Below are 17,933 nucleotides of genomic sequence, written 5' to 3' on the forward strand. Positions count from 1 at the left end.
TTTTTTTTTTTTTTTTTTTTTTTTTGGGATAGGGTCTCATTCTGTCACCCAGGCTGGAGCAAAGTGGCGTGATCTCAGCTCACCACAGCCCTCACCTTCCAGGTTTCAGTGATCCTCACACCTGAGTCCCCCAAGTAGCTGGGACTATAGGCATGCACCATCATGCCATGCTAATTTTTGTATTTTTAGTAGAGATGGGGATTCACCGTATTGGCCAGGCTGGTCTCAAACTCCTGAGCTCAAGCAATCTGGTCACCTTGGCCTCCTAAAGTGCTGGGATTACAGGCAAGGAAACAAAATTTTTAACACAATTAAATAAAAGGGGTAGCAGGAATCAAAGTGCTCAATTCCAATTTGCTGTAACATTGGTTACATCATAACTTCTGTTTTCCATTAAATGGATTTGAGGAAGAAAATATCCATAAATGCAGAACTGCTTTGCTAGTGCTATGACTCTGAAAGTTTCTTCTCTTTAAAATGTCACTAAAGGGACAGGTTTGATAATACATTTTTAATAAGTCTTTCCTTAGATAATTCTTCAGAGAAAGAAGAATTTCTTTCTCCTGAGGCCAGGTGTGGTGGCTTACGCCTGTAATCCCAGCACTTTGGGAGGCTGAGGCAGGAGGGTCACTTAATACAATGAGACCCTGTCTTTACTGCCCACCCCCCACCAAAAAAAAAGTAATAAAAGAAAACAAATTAGCTAGGCATGGTGGCACATGCCTGTAGTCCTAGCTATTCTGGGGGCTGAGGGAGGAGAATCGCTTGCTTGATCCTGGGCATTAGAGGTTGCAGTGAATTGTGACTGCATCACTGCAGTCCAGCCTAGATGACAGAGCGAGACCCTGTCTTTAAAAAAACAAAACCCAAAAAACCCCAAAACCAATTTCTACTCTGTAAAGAGAAGTACAATAAATTATTTTACAGGCCTGATAACCTGCCTGATAAGTCCAGAGGATTATTTACTGGTAATTCTCACTTTCCCTTTTTTTTTCACTTACACAGGACACAATCACTGGGAAAGAGCTAGTCTAAATGGAATTGACTGGCTTATAAATTCCAAATAGTTAGGGTAAGTTGTGGAGCCAAACATGGCCACTTTCTAAGCTTCAGACAGGCAATGTATAGCCACCAGTTTTCTCCAGGAAAACTTGTTTAATAATACAAGAATGGTAAAGAGATGGGAAACTCAGCCTGAATCTGAAGTTAAATAGGAAACAAATACATGTGTGGGAAGACAGATGGTCTGAGAAGCATAAGGATAAAATTTTATAGGCTAGGGCTGGGGACAGTGGCTCACAATTGTAATCCCAGCACTTTGGGAGGTGGCAGTGGGTGGATCACTTAAGGCCAGGAGATCGAGACCAGGCTGGCCAACATGGTGAAACCACATTTCTACTAAAAATACCACAAAAATTAGCTGGGTAGTAGGCAACTGTAATCCTAGCTACTCAGGAGGCTGAGGCAGGAGAATCGCTTGAACCTGTGAGGTGGAGGTTGCAGCGAGCCAAGATTGTGCCACTGCACTCCAGCCTGGGCGACAGAGCGAGACTCTGTCTTAAAAAAAAAAAAAAAAAAATTATAGGCTAGGCATGGTAGCTCACGCCTGTAATCCCAACACTTTGGGAGACCCAGGCCAGGCGGGCGGATCACTTGAGCCCAGCAATTCAAGACCAGCTTGGGCAACATAGAGAAACCCTGTCTCCGGAAAAAAATTACAAATATTGGCCAGTGTGGTGGTGTGTTCCTGTGGTCCCAGTTACTCAGGAGGCTGAGGTGGTAAGATCGCTTGAGTCCAGGAGGTTGAGAACTCAGAAGGTTGAAGTTGCAGTGAGCCTCAACTGCACCATGCACTCCAGCCTGGGCAAAAGAGCAAGACCCTGTTTCGAGTAGGGAAAAAAAAGAAGAAAACAAAAAAGTGGGCCTAGAAGATAACAAACAAAATGATACAAATTTATATTGAATTTATATTCTAAATAGCCTCAGGATGGAAGATGGGACTACGACGTTTTTAAAATTAACTAAAGAGTTTATACAAGCTGGTGCAGTGGCTCACGCCTGTAATCTCAGCACTTTGGGAGGCCGAGGTGGGTGGATCACCTGAGGTCAGGAGTTCGAGACCAGCCTGGCCAATATGGTGAAATCCTATCTCTACCAAAAAATACAAAAAAAAATTAGTCAGGCATGGTGGTGGGTGCCTGTAATCCCAGCTACTCGGAACCTGGGAGGCGGAGGGTGTAGTGAGCCAAGATCACGCCACTGTACTCCAGCCTAGGCAACAAGAGCGAAACTCTGTCTCAAAAAAAATAAAAATAAAAATAAAAATAGAAAAAGAGTTTACACAGATACTCTTTCAAGAGTTAGAGTGGCTAAAGAAATATTTTCTTTCTCCTAAACTACACCTTAAGAGTACCAAATTGTAATAATGAAATCATCTTGAGAATTCATATCACTCATTTAGGGATAATAGTTATAAGGCAAAAAACCATTTTATTCTTTTTATTTTGCTCTCACAGTCATCAAAACTCTGTCATGAAGTCAATATTGGGAAACATGGCAGCAGCATAGTTCCAAATCTTCCAAGTGCTCATCTGAGAAATGAAATAGAGGAAACAAAGAGGGAAAAAAGTCCCTATAAAGCTGTAATTTCACCTTCTCCAAAACTACTAGTTAAAGAAAGCCCACAGAACTGGTGAGATGCTCTGGTGATACAGCAGGAAAGCACAAGGAGTTCAGAGGAAACCAGCAGTAGTAGCAGGTCTCAGAGACTGACCACAAATATCCATTCTCAGAAGAGAGCCCCATTCCCAGAATAGACCAAGATCAAACAGGAGCAACATATGAATACGGTTGGAGAAAAAAAAAAGGTAGCAAGTCCCTTTCTACCAAGGGAGCCCTGGAGAGGAAAGGGCTCAAGAAGCACCACCTTCTAAAGAGGAAACAAACACCTTGGAAGACAGGGCTTGAAGGCAAAGATCAGCCCTCTAGAATCAAGTTAGATTCAGAGAGGCTAAGAAGCTGTGGCTACACCAGAGCAACGAAGGAAACATTCTTGAGGAGTAAAGTCTAAAAAACTACCCTGCCTATCTTCTTTTTCTATAGAAATCTACTACTAGCTACTCCTGCAAATTCCAACTCATTCAAATATGAGTATCAAAATGGTAAAAAACACAGCAACTATTCAAAGCCCCAGTATAAAAAAGTGGAAAGACAGCAGTACAACTTCCTTAATGACAAAAAAAAAATACTTGAAAAAACAAAACAAACAAACAAACAAAAAACAGTGCTAGCTACCAAGGAAGACCACACAACAGTAAAAAAAAAAAAAAACATCTGGGGAAGGGATGACCAGATAATGTAAAGTGAGGGACAGACAACAGGAAAAGGTAAAGGGAGCCAATCTAACTCAGGAAAGAAATAATAAAACAAGTAAATCATGTCAGAAATGAAGACTAAATATATCATGAACACAGATGTAAAAAAATTTTTGCCAATGAACTCCATCAATACAGAAAAAAAGACAACACATCCTAACCAAGTAGGATTTATCCCAGGAATGCAAGGTTGGTTTAACATTTGAAAAATCAACTGATGTAATCCATTATATTAATGGACTAAAAAAGTTCACATAATCATTTTAGTAAATGCAGAAGAGGCATCTGGCAAAATTTAATACCCATTCATAATAAATCTCAGAAAACCAGGAACAGAATGAAACTTCCTCAAGCTCCACAAAAAAACCTATGGCTAACGTTACACTTAATGATGACAGACTGAATGCTTCTCCCATGAATTAGAACACTTTTCTTACCACTCCCACCCAACATTTACTGGAGGTTGTGTTAGTACAATCAGGCAAGAAGGAAAAATAAAAGGCATAAGATTGAATAGGAAAAGATAAAACTGTCTCTTTTTATAAATAACATGATTTATTTATGTAGAAAACTATAAGGAATTTACAAAAAGGCTACTAGAAAGAAAAAGTAAGTTTAACAAAGTTGCAGGAGACAAGCTCAATATATAAAAATCAATTATATTTCTATATACTAGCAACAATAAAAAATTAAAATTAAAAATACTATTTACTGATGGGCCCAGTGGCTCACACCTGTAATCCCAGCACTTTGGGAGGCCAAGGGCGGGCAGATCACCTGAGGTCAGGAGTTCAAGATCAGCCTGGCCAATATGGTGAAACCCTGTCTCTACTAAATATACAAAAATTAGCTGGGCATGGTGACGGGTGCCTCTAATCCCAGCTACTCAGGAGGCTGAGGCTGGAGAACTGCTTGAACCCAGGAGGCAGAGGTTACAGTGGGCAGAGATCATGCCATTGCATTCCAGCCTGAGTGACAAGAGAAAAACTCTGTCTCAAAAAAAAAAAACAACTATTTACTATAACATCAAAAATCTGAAATACTTAAATCTGACAAAAGGTGTGTAAGATTTGTGTATAAAAAATTACAAAACATTGCAAAGAGAAATTAAAGACCTAAACAGAGATATACTATACTAATGGATTAGAAGACTCAATACTGCTTAGATGTCAATTCTCCCCCAAATTGATCTACATATTCACTGCAATTCCAATAAAAATCTCAGCATTTTTTTTGTAGAAACTGACAAGCTGATTCTAAAATTTACAGGGAAATGTAGAAGACCAAGAACACCTAAAACAAGTTTTGAAAAGAAACAAAGTTGCAGGACGTATGCCATCTGATTTCAAGACCTATTATGGAAAAAATTTTTACATTGACTCTTGATTTACAACATACTTAAAAATGATCTCAAAGTGAATTTTAAAACTAAATGTAGGAACAAAAACTGTAAGGCTTATATTTAAAAACATGCCAAAAAAATCTTTGTAACCATAGGGTTAAGCAAAGATTTCTTAGAACACAAAAAGCATAAGCCATAAAAAGAAAAAAAACAGATGAACCTGACTTTATTGAAAACTTTCAACTGGGTGCAATGGCTCATGCCTGTATTTCCTGTACCTTGGGAGGCCAAGGCAGGATGACTACTTGAGCCCAGGCCATTGAAACCAACCGGGGCAACACAGTGGGACCCCATCTCTACAAAAAATAAAAAAAATTAGCTGGGTGTGGTAGTGCACAGGTGTAGTCCCAGCTACTCAGGAGGCTGGGGTGGGAGAATCGCTTAAGCCCAGGAGTTTGAAGCAATAGTAGACCTTGATTGTGCCACTGCACTCCAGCCTGGATGACAGAGCCAGACTCTGTCTCAAACAAACAAACAAACAAACAAAAACACCCTTTTGTTTTTCTGAAGACATTATTAAGAAAAGGCAAGCCATGGACTGTGAAAAAATATTTGCAACAAAGGATTTGTATCCAGAATATACAAAGAACTTTAACAACTCAGTAAGACAATCTTTTCTCTCTCCCAAAAAACAACAAAAAGTAAAGATTTGAGCAGATACTTAAGATATAAAAATGACCAATATGCTTATTTAAAGAAAATGCTTAAAATTAGTAGTCATTAGGGAAATGCAAATTAAAATGAGACACAACTACACAGCGACAAGAATGGCTAAAATTGGTGAGGATGTGGAACAGCTGGAATTCTCAAACTTACCATATAACCTAGCAATAACATTCCTAGTTATTTACCAGGGAAAATCAAAAACATATGTCCAACCAAAGATGTGTACACAAATGTTCATGGCAACTTTATCATAAAGATGAAACTGAAAACAACCAAACTCTCCCAACTTGTGAGCACGTCAACAAACTGTATATTCATCAATGGAGTATTATTTAACAACAAAAGGGAAATCAACTGCTGATATACGTATTTCAAAAGCATGATGCTAATCGAAAGAAACCACACAAGATTCCATACTATGTAATTTCATTTATAAAAAAATTATAGAAAAGGTACAATTACAGTGACAAAAAGACTGACTTACAAAGACCAAGGAAACAGACACCATAGTAAACATGGTAAGAAACAGAATAGAAATGAGAAAAAGCAAAAAAAAACAAAAATCAAAAAACAAAAAAAACTACAAGAGAAACAGGATTTGCAATCACCACCAATTATGAAGTCTTTCTACCAGAATATGAGCCTAAATCTGATAAATCTATAATCTGCCTCCAATTTACAAGCAGAATCAGCAAGATTTGAGACTGTGGGAAACTCCACACATAAAAGACTTAATTTCTTCTACAGATAAATTTTAAGGAACAAAACAGAGAGGGAGGAGGACATAAATTTTAAGGAACAAAACAGAGAAGGAGGAGGAACCTATAGATTTAAAGGGACTTAAGGCACTTATTAACTAACTGCAATGTATGGGACCTTACTGGGACCCTGTTCAAACAAAGCAAACAGTACAAAAACATTAGACTACTGTGAAAATCTGACACCAATTGGATATTTGCTGATATACAAGAATTTGATGTTTTTTTTAACGATTAGAGAGAAAACAGTATATAAAAATAAACAAACAGTCAATAAATGAATAATTGAAAACCCCAAAGAAGAAAAACAAAAACAAAACAATGGAACAGAACGAAAGAGGTTGCAGTGAGCTGCCGAGATTGCTCTACTGCACTCCAGCCTGGGCAACAGAGTGAGACTCCATCTCCAAAAAAAAAAAAGGGGGCGGGGGGGGAAGGCTAGAGATGAATGCAGACTCTGCATCTGCAGATTTCCTTCATTACAACAATAGATTGCACCAACAGCCTTGGCTTATTTATTTACTTATTTTCCCAAAAGCTTTGACCTTTAACAAGGCCAGCTCCTCAAAAGTGGCTGGAAATATTGGTAGTCTTGACAGAAAGAAACACAGACTTTCCAGATAGTTAAATGATTTTTAACATGCCAAGCTCTCAAATCCAGAGTACAAAAGTGTTTCCAAATGATGAGAAATAAATCAGACAGTCACTGATGCAAATTGTTATTGACAAACTTTATTAAATCTGCTTTAAGGGTCCAATTACTACTTTTTATATGCAGGGTTAAATATCCTGTATTTACAAATGAATGGACATGCCATTAAGGTCTAACAGCCAGTTTCCTGCACCATAAAACTGAATAAAAACCACTGATGTTTCAAAAATAAGGCATTAACATTTTACTTCTTCATGCTCTCTTCCTTATTAAGGCAGAGAATTGACTGCTAAAAGAAGGTTGTCAAGGTTTATGTGATTATTTGGTCAGCATATACACTTCCATATTTCTTACATCGACCAAATATGCTAACTTTCCCCACCAAAATGTGAACTTTCAGTCAGGAGCTTTGTTTGATTCACTACTGTACCCCTAGTACCTAGAAATGTCTGACTCATACTAATGCTAAACAATGATTTGTTGAATAAATGGATTTCAGTTAAAAATTTGTCAAAAATGTTCTAATCCTAGAATCCAAGATAGTAAATTAAGTTCTGGTTTCTTCATCGCATTTGGATGAATTTCCCAACAAACTCCCTAGTGCCTCCAGAGTTGAAGCTGATAACTGAAAAGACTTGCAAGAGCCAGGGCTCACTCTACATACAGCATCTGCCAATATGTGAGGTTTGGTGTTCTTTTTGAGATGGAGTCTCACTCTGTCGCCTGGGCTGGAGTGCACTGGCGCCATCTCGGCTCACTGCAACCTTGGCCACCCGGGTTCAAGGGATTCGCCTGCTTCAGCCTCCTCAGTAGCTGGGATTACAGATACCCGCCACCACGCTCAGCTCATTTTTGTATTTTCAGTAGAGACGGGGTTTCACCATGTTGGCCAGACTGGTCTTTTGAACCCCTGACCTCAGGTGATCAGCCCACCTCGGCCTCCCAAAATGTTGAGATTACAGGCATGAGCCACTGCACCCGGACCAATATGTGAGTTTTTAACCAGTGCTAAATGGAAAGTTCTCTTGTTGGTTCTAAGGCAAACTGTTGTCTCAACGTCAAGCTAGGGACTCAGATTTCTTACCTATTCTTGTTAAACTGGATTGCAAAATCTGTCATATGCTGCAGAGCTTTATTGGTGAAGTTCATTTCCATATAGATGTGCCCTTGGCGGTGAGTAAATGTTCCTGAAATCTCCAAGCCTTTAGCCTTTACTGCAGGTAGCCAGACCTGAAACACACAATAAAGCTCAGTAGAACCAGACAAGATTTATCTTGATGCTACATATTTTTTAACAAATAAAGAACAAATTAAGATTAACAATTAAGTGAACAAATTCATTTCCTTAGGCAATTATAGTAAATTTTATACCATAAGTATCAATCCAGTGCAAAAGACTCTGGATAGAGTCTTATTTTCTGAATTTTGAGATCGTTGTCAATTATTTAAGAAGCAAATAATAATAATTTTTAAAAACCAGTCTTTAAACGACCCTGGCTTCTGCTCTATCTTTTGTTCGGCTTGGTTATTTTACTGCTTTTAAGAGTACTGCTACCAAGAGGAAAAGAAAAATTCCAATGAGTATAATGTATTTTTCTGTTAGTTTTGGTAAAATGGTTTAAAGGGAACAAACTGCATCTGCTAATGAAAATAGCGTGCCTGTAATCTTTGAAGATTTTTTTTCATCATTTCCAACCAAAGCCATTACTGGTAATTTCCTTAAAGGCATCGACCATGTCTTATATACATTTTTAACTCTTGCTACAGTTTGTGGTAAATAGTAAATACTCAGATATTGCTCATATAATCTGAATGCCTATTCTATCTATCTAAATAAATCATAACACACCCCTTGGTCCCAGAACCTGTGATACATCTGGCCTATACTATGAAAAAAAATAGAGATAAAAAAATTTAAGGCCGGGCGTAGTGGCTCATGCCTGTAATCCCAGCACTTTAGGAGGCCAAGGCAGGCGGATCACGAGGTCAGGAGATCAAGACCATCCTGGATAACAAAAATACAAAAAGAAATTAGCCGGGCGTGGTGGCGGATACCTGTAGTCCCAGCTACTGGGAAGGCTGAGGCAGGAGAATGGCATGAATCCGGGAGGCGGAGCTTGCAGTGAGCCGAGATGGCGCCACTGCACTCCAGCCTGGGCAACAGAGCGAGACTCCGTCTCAAAAAAAAATTTTTTTTAAATCAGGAGTCATGAGCTGTTCTGACCACCTAAGACAGAATACCAAAGGATCTGTGGGTGGGGAATAATCATGGTAATATACCCAGCCACACTAAAAGAGTGGCAGGTGGTGGGGAGGACCAGGGAATAAACTAAATGTTCATTAACAGAGGAGTGATTAAATAAATTATGGTGTATCAATTCAGTAGATACATGGATTCAAAAGAATATGGCAGAGAAAAAACCAAGGTGCAAAATAGTATATTCCATTGACACAGAATGTACAAAGGATACAAATATACAGCTATATGCATGATCTTTTTCTTTTGAAAGGACACACAAGAAAGTTAACAGCGTCTATACATGGGAAATGGGGGATGGGAGAGATAATTTTCCATCTTACATTTTCATATTATTTACATTGGTAATTTGTATACATTACTTTTATGTTAGTAAATGAGTGTATCAGATAACTAATAATTAAAAGTCTGAAGATAATATCCAATATAGTAAACCTTACAACAAAGCTACTGAGGTGTGCCAAAACACTATGGCTCAATTTTGAATATCTTCGGTTTTGCTATGTACTGTAATAACTATATACACTCAGTTATCACAGTTATGACTCCTGGAATGGACAACCGGTCTACATCTCTATAGCAGGGATCCCCCATAAGGAGTCAGATTAGTAAGCAGAGAATTCAGGAAGCAACCAGTCAAATTGGTCCTAAGAAAGGCAAGACTATATGAAGCCTGGCCTAGCCTGGATGGTGCTTTTCCCAAGGGCTTAAATGAGCTTCCTTAACCGGGAGTCTCCCCTCTTGAATTTCACTGTGAGTGACATCAAGTAAGGTTAACACAAGACAAGAAGAGCCCCAATGACACAAACCTAAATCGGAACTCTAAAAAGGTACACTAAAATCCATGAAAACCAAATCTGAGCAGTGGCATTCTAGAATCCATATGTAACACCAATGTGGAAAAGGGAATAAGAGAAATGACTTCTCTGTATTTTTTTCTCCTGCTGGTGCACTACATACCACTAGATTTTCACTAGATTGACTTCAATATTGACAAACTAGACAATATTTCTAAACACGGGAACAAAACTCAAATAATTAATATTTCTAATTTTAAGTCTAATTATAAAGAAGTTTAACAAGGATGCTAATGGTGCTTCCTACTGCTAAGTTTGAAGCCACCTTTCATCTTCCTCTTAAGTCCTCCAGAACAAGGGCCCAAACCTTTGATTTATTACCAGTAGAAGCAACACAAATGTTAAAAGTGAAACCATTTGGGTCCTGTCCATTAAGAAAGTATTGCTATGTTAACTCTTTACTTACAGCCTTAGGAGCCACATATCCACCGGGTGCCATGCCTATGCCTGTGGAGAGTTCAAACAGGTCATTCAGTCCACTGCTGACAACAGCAGGTGTAGGTGAAGGAGCAAAGGTTGCAGGCACCGATGATGGGATGAAGGATTGTCCCACCTGCAGGAAAAAAAAAAGGGGGGGGAGAGAGGAGATTGGGAAGAACCGATTAACAGTCCTTAAAATATTGCTACACATCTTAGTAGTTTTGATAAATCAATTAAAAAAACCATAATTACAATATTCTTAGGAGTTAAATTAGTATATTCTTCATCTTTTTAATCAAGACAGTTATTTTTTCATCATTGATAAGACACACTCATTCTGTAGAAGCTTTATCAAGAGAGTACTCAGTAGGATACAGGAACACAGTGATTCAAGATTTTGTGTTTGTTTCCAATTTTAGCTTCCATGATTCTGTGCAAAAGGCCTACAGGTACCCTAAGAAAGGAGGAGTTTGTTTTTATAGAAAGAGGGAGAAGTATCCAACTTAAACAGCAGTTCCATTTCCACCTGGGTTCAGCAAAGTAGTGTTTCCTTTCCCATTTTGACATAAATATCTAGTAGGAAGCTCTCCTCTGGGAGATGGACATTCACACCCCCGAAACTAACTCATTTATAAGGAGAGTCTCACTCTGAGTCCAGCTGACCCTCTCAAGTTCTTTCTAGGTGACACCAGGGAATAAGCATTCTCCAGTCAAGATGGAAGGGTCCATTTCCTTTAGCTCTTTAATATCAGAAAGACAAAGATCTCTGTAAGCACTGGAACATTAATCCTTAAAGATGTCTCTACACCACGTGGTGCATGACCCCAACAATTCCAAGTAACCCTGTACTATTTTCTACTCCCCATATACTGTTAAAGAGGTTTTGGTGTGCAATGCTAGACAGCAGCAGTGGCTGGTCTGATAATGTGTACATAGGAAACGCATCAAACAGGGGGCAGTGCTTCTCATGGTGAAAAAAACAGATGGCACTTACTGCCGGACTTCCTCCAATGCCCCCGCCAAGGTCACTGCCAAGCTGAAAGAGAGAAAGGAGAGAGAGGAGAGAGAGGTAGAGTTCATTTAGCTAAATACTAGATGCCCATATAGAATCTGTAAATTGCTCTACCAAGTTGCTGGAAATACATGCCATTCAACTTGTCTCCCAAAGCCTAAAAAAATTGTAGATTACAAAGAAATATGTATTAGGGGAACTAAGTGGTGGTAGTGATGGTGTATTAGTTTGGAGAAAACTTGGAAAGAAGATGGATCTGGGACATCTCAGGGATGTTTCAGATCCAGTCTTTCCACTGGGGTACACAGGCACAAACCCAAACAAGATTTAAAGAGTATGCATATTCTAAGAAGCTCTATCCCCAAGCGGCAACGTTTTGAATATGCTTTATTTTTTCTTTAAAAGGAAACTTATAGTGGGGGGCGGACGGAGGGGGTGGGGAGGTGTTGGAAAAGAAAAAGCCAAAAAACAAAACAATTAATGTGTTTTAATTTACAAAACCTGCTGCCCCACTGAAAAAGTAAGAGCCAAATTAGTATTGAGCTGCAATTTCAAGCTGCAAAAATTATAGGTGGAACAAAAGTGATTTTTAGAGTTTGGAATGTTCCTAAAAAAGAAAATATTTGGACTGTCTACGGAGGAAGTGGGGAAGCATGCAGTGCTTCAAATCTCTTTCACAGTCAGTTCTACTAAGGAGAAATGTGATTTGGAGATCATTTAAAAAGGACGTTCAGCATTAGAGAATGAGACTAGCTGAATTACCTAGCTGACAAGAAAATAACTCCACATGGTCTTAGTCTTGCTTTTTTTCTCAGGATTCTGATAAGATATAATTCACTCTGAAGTCGGTCTTCCTTGACAAAAACATTAAAGAACTCAAGCTGAAAACAGGTGGCATACACGCAATGTAAAACACACATAAACACAACTAATGGAGCTGTTTCAAAAGCAAAATCTACTTTTTGCTACAGTTCCACAGTTGTTTCTTCCTAGTTCTCACTGTGCGTCTAAAACACTTCCTTGAATCATCAAATGCTTTGTCTGCTTTAAACACACTCTCCTTTACAGTCATTTAGTGGTAGGAACTTGCAGATCATTGAGTTGTAACAATTATTTTGTATCTTTAAGACTGGGAAAAGAGGATTTATCTTCTCAATGAACAGAGAGTAGTAGTATATAAAATGGCATTCTCAAAAATCTAAAAATTAATCTTAAATATTAAAAAATAGTGAGGACTACAACAAAGTTTTGTTTAAACCATGACAGAAAATAACCCTGGTGGGTGCTTCATAACTGGCATTAGCAAGCATGCTCTGTTGTAAACTATAAAGCACTCCCAACCAGAGCTAACATTTCCAGAATCTGATTCCTGAAGACTACTTAATGGTTGCACAGGGGATGAAAATCACATACTTAAACAAATAAAAAGGTCATCCTTGACTGGGCGCAGTGGCTCACGCCTGTAATCCCAGCACTTTGGGAGGCCGAGGTGGGCGGATCATGAGGTCAGGAGTTGGAAACCAGCCTGGCCAACATGGTGAAACCCCCATGTCTACTAAAAATACAAAAAATTAGCTGAGTGTGGTGGCGGGTGCCTGTAATCCCAGCTACTCGGGAGGCTGAGGCAGGAGCATCACTTGAACCTGGGAGGAGGAGGTTGTGTGCTGAGATCATGCCATTGCACTTCAGCCTGGGTGACAAGAGCAAGACTCCATCTCAAAAAAAAAAAAAAAAAAAAAAAAAAAGTCATCTCCAAATCAAGAATTTGAGTAACTGGAAAAGTGTGAAGGGCATAGAAAAGATATTACACATCTGTTTTCTCCCCAGTTCTAAAATAGCACACATCTGCAGCATGACATCTGAAATTCCTTTTATTCAAACAAACATTTACATAACATTTACTGGATGCAAGGCATTACAAGGGATATAAAGATGCCTGGCAATTAGGGAGGACTACATAGGTAAGAATGAGGCTTTGCAAACTAGCCGGAGAAATAAAACATGAATGCAAAACCATACAGAATATACTAAAGCAAAAAAGGGAAGTTCTGAAGGGAAAAACCTTCCTCTGGCTGAAAGAATGAAGCTTCAAAGAGGTGGTAGTGTGAAATTATAAAAAGCAAAAATGGGGGAAGATCATTTCTCAAATAGCATGAACAAAGGCAGAGAAAGCATGTAGAATGAAAAGGCCAATTAGACTAGAACAGAGGGTTGATATGTGTTAAAAAAAAATACTCATACGAAATAAGTTTGCAAAGGCGGTCTTTTATTTTTAATTTCCCCTTCATAAAAACCTGGAGGTTTCTTAGACTAATATCTAAGCTTTCTAAGAATACTAATAACTACATCAATTCAGTAGTGTGGTTTCAACCTTGGATACACAATGGAATCAACCATCTGTGTGTGGGGGTTGCAGAGAGTAGTGCTTTAAAAACTACTCGCCCCCGGAGATGGTAATTTAATTGTTCTGAAGTGTAGCCTGGGCATCAGAATTTTGAAAAGCTTCCTCAGTTGATTCTAATGTACAGCCAACGTTGAAAACACTGCCATTAGAGAACTAGTTATTTAGAATCAGACAAGATTTCATCTGCTTAGAAATGACTTTGGAACTTGTGACTAAAAAGGAAGTCAGGATTTCAGCAGAGAGGCCAGGCGCAGTGGCTCATGCCTGTTAATTCCAGCACTTTGGGAGGCTAAGGCGGGTTGATCACCTGAGGTCAGGAGTTCAAGACCAGCCTGACCAATATGGTGAAACCCATCTCTATTAAAAATACAAAAATTAGCTGGGCCTGGTGACGGGAACCTGTAGTCCCAGCTACTCAGGAGGCTGAGATAGAAGAATTGCTTAAACCCGGGAGGCAGAGATTGCAGTGAGCCAAGATCACGCCATTGCACTATAGCCTGGGCGACAGAGCAAGACTCTGTCTCAAAAAAAAAAATTAAAATTAAAATTAAAAAAAAAAAATTGAGCAGAGAAGAAAACCCTGGAAAGGATTCTACAAAAAATGTTTCATTTGTCCTGATACTCTGAGGTGGTTTTCGACTTTCTGATGGGCTTACTCCCTCTCCCAACTTATTCTCCCCTCTTCTGGCTAGGCTTATAATCCAAGATTGAAAGAGACAGAATTCTTTATGGATCTGCTTGGCACAGAACAGCAAGAAAGAAAAACACATTGGAAAGGAAACAGCAGTTTTGCTAAACTCAATAAAAGGCATTGAGAAAAGGGATTCATGGGTAGTGTTTAGACCAAAGGAAAGAAAGCACATTCATAGCCCTTATTTTCTTATATTTCATTCTTTTTATCTTTGAATGATATATGAATATTATCTTAGCTGGAAAGGATCTGAAAGTACTGTCCCCCAGTGCTGCTTGTCAATTTTATTCAAAATCATGAAGAACTGAAAAGCAATCTTGCCATTCCTTTGTTTATGTTCAGTATATCAGATACAACTCAGCTAGAAACATGAACTCTCATCTGACACAGACAGGGTCCAAAAGATATCAGAGACACAGTCAGGGATACATAGGTTCACCTACTTGTGCTATGTTCAGAGAGCAAAGGGAAAGGACAATTTCGATACTGTACACGTTTTCTAACTAGCAAGACTACAACTTATCCAGACTATTCAGCAACTCTCCTCTTAACTGAAAAAGATTCTAACGGAGATTATCCTCCTCCCTGAAACCATGGCAAGGTGACAGCATGATGATGGGCGTGAGTGACTAACAGGGAGATGTCAGCAGGAATGGAAGCGAATTACCCAGTGAGTGACCTCTCCTATCTACAAGTGACAAACAGGAGGAAGCAGATATTCATCAAGAAAAAAAGAAAGCTAGAAAGTGAACAACTACACAAGAAAGCTGTTGTATATCAGCCTGAACTAGACAGTAACCATTTCAGTTCAGTAGGACACTATTTGTTTAAAAAAAAAAATTCACTTTGTTGTTCAGGCTGGTCTCTAACTCCTGGGTTCAGGTGATTCTCCCACCTCAGCCTCGCAAAGTGCCGGGATTACAGGTGTGAATCATTGCACCCAGCCTGAGATTACTGGGAGTCAGGTTCATCTGTCTGGATATACTGTAAGCCCATACTTATCAGGTAGGGTACAAAATCAATCAAACTAGAACTTGTAAAACTCAGAGTGATATCTGTTATCCAGTGAGCTAGTAGAATACAGGATGGAAAAGGAATAGGAGTGCAGGGTATGGCTTTGATCCTGATCTTAAATGTCTAGATACTGTATTTTAAGTGTCTCTTGGAGGTGTCCACTGACTATTGTTCCCAGGATTGCCTTACTGAGGCTGCCATTTTCTCCATGAAGAAAATGATGTCAATTATAGGTCAACTAAATCAGATACAGAAAGAAGGGGGGAAAGATGCCAACTTCAGGAAAAGAATATTTCAAATACTGAAAATTGAACAGTCTGTATTAAAAGTCTGTATTAACAGTAACTGGGCTGGGCATGGTGGCTCAAGCCTGTAATCCCAGTACTTAGGGAGGCCGAGGCAGGCAGATCACGAGGTCAGGAGATCAAGACCATCCTGGCTAACACAGTGAAACCCCGTCTCTACTAAAATACAAAAAATTAGCCGGGTGCGGTGGCGGGCACCTGTAGTCCCAGCTACTCGGGAGGCTGAGGCAGGAGAATGGCGTGAACCTGGGAGGCGGAGCTTGCAGTGAGCCGAGATCGCGCCACTGCACTCCAGCCTGGGCGACAGAGCGAGACTCCGTCTCAAAAAAAAAAAAAGAAAAACGTCTGTAATTGATACCTAAATCCAAATTTTCTGCTAGTGGTGTAGTTCCCCCAGTCTCCAATCACAGTAGTCCCCCATAATTGTTGTAGTCATTAAATGGCACTGAAAATAATACTAACATTTGTCTACTACCAAAGAGTGGTCACTTTACCACATCTGAAGTAATGCTGAGTGGAACCTGGTTCATGTTAAACTACACAATAATGTGTCATTACACAATAATGTTCAGTAACCAGACAGAAAACGGGTTTTATGGTGACTTATTGTAACTTATGGGCTAAAGGGATTTCGGCATGGTTACATGAGCTCTGCAGAGCCAGGCAGAGCCAAAAGTCCCAGAGCTGAGCCTGCACACAGGCTTGAAGTTATATAAGGGAACAAATCTGCCTGACTCCAAGAAAAGAAAATTTGAAAAGGAATTTTTAAATTTTATAAAGGAATATCATCTGAGATAACCAGTGAGAGGACTGGAAAAAAAAATCCCACAAATTATTACAATGACTGATCTGGGTTAGCCCCTTTGACGTATGTCTGGCCAGTCCAAAGTACATCTATTTGCTTCTAAAACTGTGGAGCTGTCTAGGTATCTGAAGAGATTCTTTTAACTGCAGGTGTATATCTGAAGCTCAGACATTTCTATGCTCCTGTTTAGAGCTAGTGTCTCTTTTATTTAATGTTTTCTAGAATTTACTGAATTAAAGGGAATCCAAGGAATGCTCCAAGCCATATAGCTTACCAATAGCTCTATTATTTAGGAGTCAACAGAATGGTGCAAAAATAGTACACAGTGACTCCCATCACAAACAATAAAACTTACTATTGTCAAAATCCTATTGGTGTCAAAATCATCAGTGTGTGTCTTTCTATCAGAGTTTAATTTTAGATGGCACACAGTCTCTTGTAGGTTAAAGTATGGTTTTCAGCTACTAGGCTGCAAATTTTAATTTGATCTTTAAAAAGCTATTCAAGGCTGGGAATAGTGGCTCACACTTGTAATCCCAGCCCTTAGGGAAGCTGAGGCAGGTGGATTGCCTGAGCCCAGGAGCTCAAGACCAGCCTGGACAACATGGCAAAACCATGACTCTACAAAAAATACAAAAATTAGCTGGGTGTAGTGGTGTGCGCCTGTAGTCCCAGCTAGTTCGGAGGCTGCGGTGGGAGGATCATCTGGGAGGTCAAGGCTGCAGTATGTCATGGTAGTGCCACTGCATTCTAGCCTGGGTGACAGAGTGAGATCCTGTCTCAAAAAAAAAAAAAAAAAACTATGCAAAAAAGCATCATAAAATATAACTAATCAAATTGGTGGAAAGACTCTGTAACCACGCAAAAGCTAATAAACTGATGGCTGAGAGAAGACTTGATAAGGAATAGCATCAATGCATTGAGATCATATAAAAATCATCAGAAGACTCCATAACCTGAGGGGGGAAAAGGCTTCTATCAGCGGAAAAGTACAGGGATGTAACGGATTACCTCCTGATGTAAGACAAAAAGTCCTTAGAATGGCCACCATATGTCTCTTAGGTCAGACAGAACTCAAATGATGAATATAGTAAAAATCAACAAGAGAACCTCTTTATTCTTTCTCAATTTCTTTCACAGCATTTGCTACTTTATCATTTGTCTCCCCTACCCAAATGTAAGCTTGCAAGGACTGTTGCGGAAGGTTGCAAGGACTATTCTATATGCCTAGTATACAGAATAGAGCCTGAATACTGGGCACTCAAATACTTATTTATTCAATGAATGAATGTTTCGTAAATATATATTTACAGCTA

The 17,933-nt window shown here is 39.2% G+C and overlaps 1 protein-coding gene across 1 annotated transcript in view; it reads right to left on the reverse strand.

The window, feature by feature from the left end:
* AP2B1 (adaptor-related protein complex 2, beta 1 subunit) overlaps window positions 1–17,933 on the reverse strand; it is a 149,688-nt gene that overhangs the window by 45,749 nt on the left and 86,006 nt on the right. The window contains exons 16-19 of the mRNA XM_011999417.1: window positions 11,381–11,422; window positions 10,373–10,519; window positions 7,937–8,082; window positions 2,653–2,663 (exon numbers count right to left, since the gene is read on the reverse strand). Of these exons, the coding sequence (XP_011854807.1) occupies window positions 2,653–2,663; window positions 7,937–8,082; window positions 10,373–10,519; window positions 11,381–11,422 (346 nt within the window). The remainder of the gene's footprint in view (window positions 1–2,652; window positions 2,664–7,936; window positions 8,083–10,372; window positions 10,520–11,380; window positions 11,423–17,933) is intronic.

The sequence above is a fragment of the Mandrillus leucophaeus genome, unplaced genomic scaffold, assembly GCF_000951045.1.
Source record: "Mandrillus leucophaeus isolate KB7577 unplaced genomic scaffold, Mleu.le_1.0 Scaffold590, whole genome shotgun sequence".
In the NCBI taxonomy this organism is placed as follows: Eukaryota; Metazoa; Chordata; class Mammalia; order Primates; family Cercopithecidae; genus Mandrillus; species Mandrillus leucophaeus.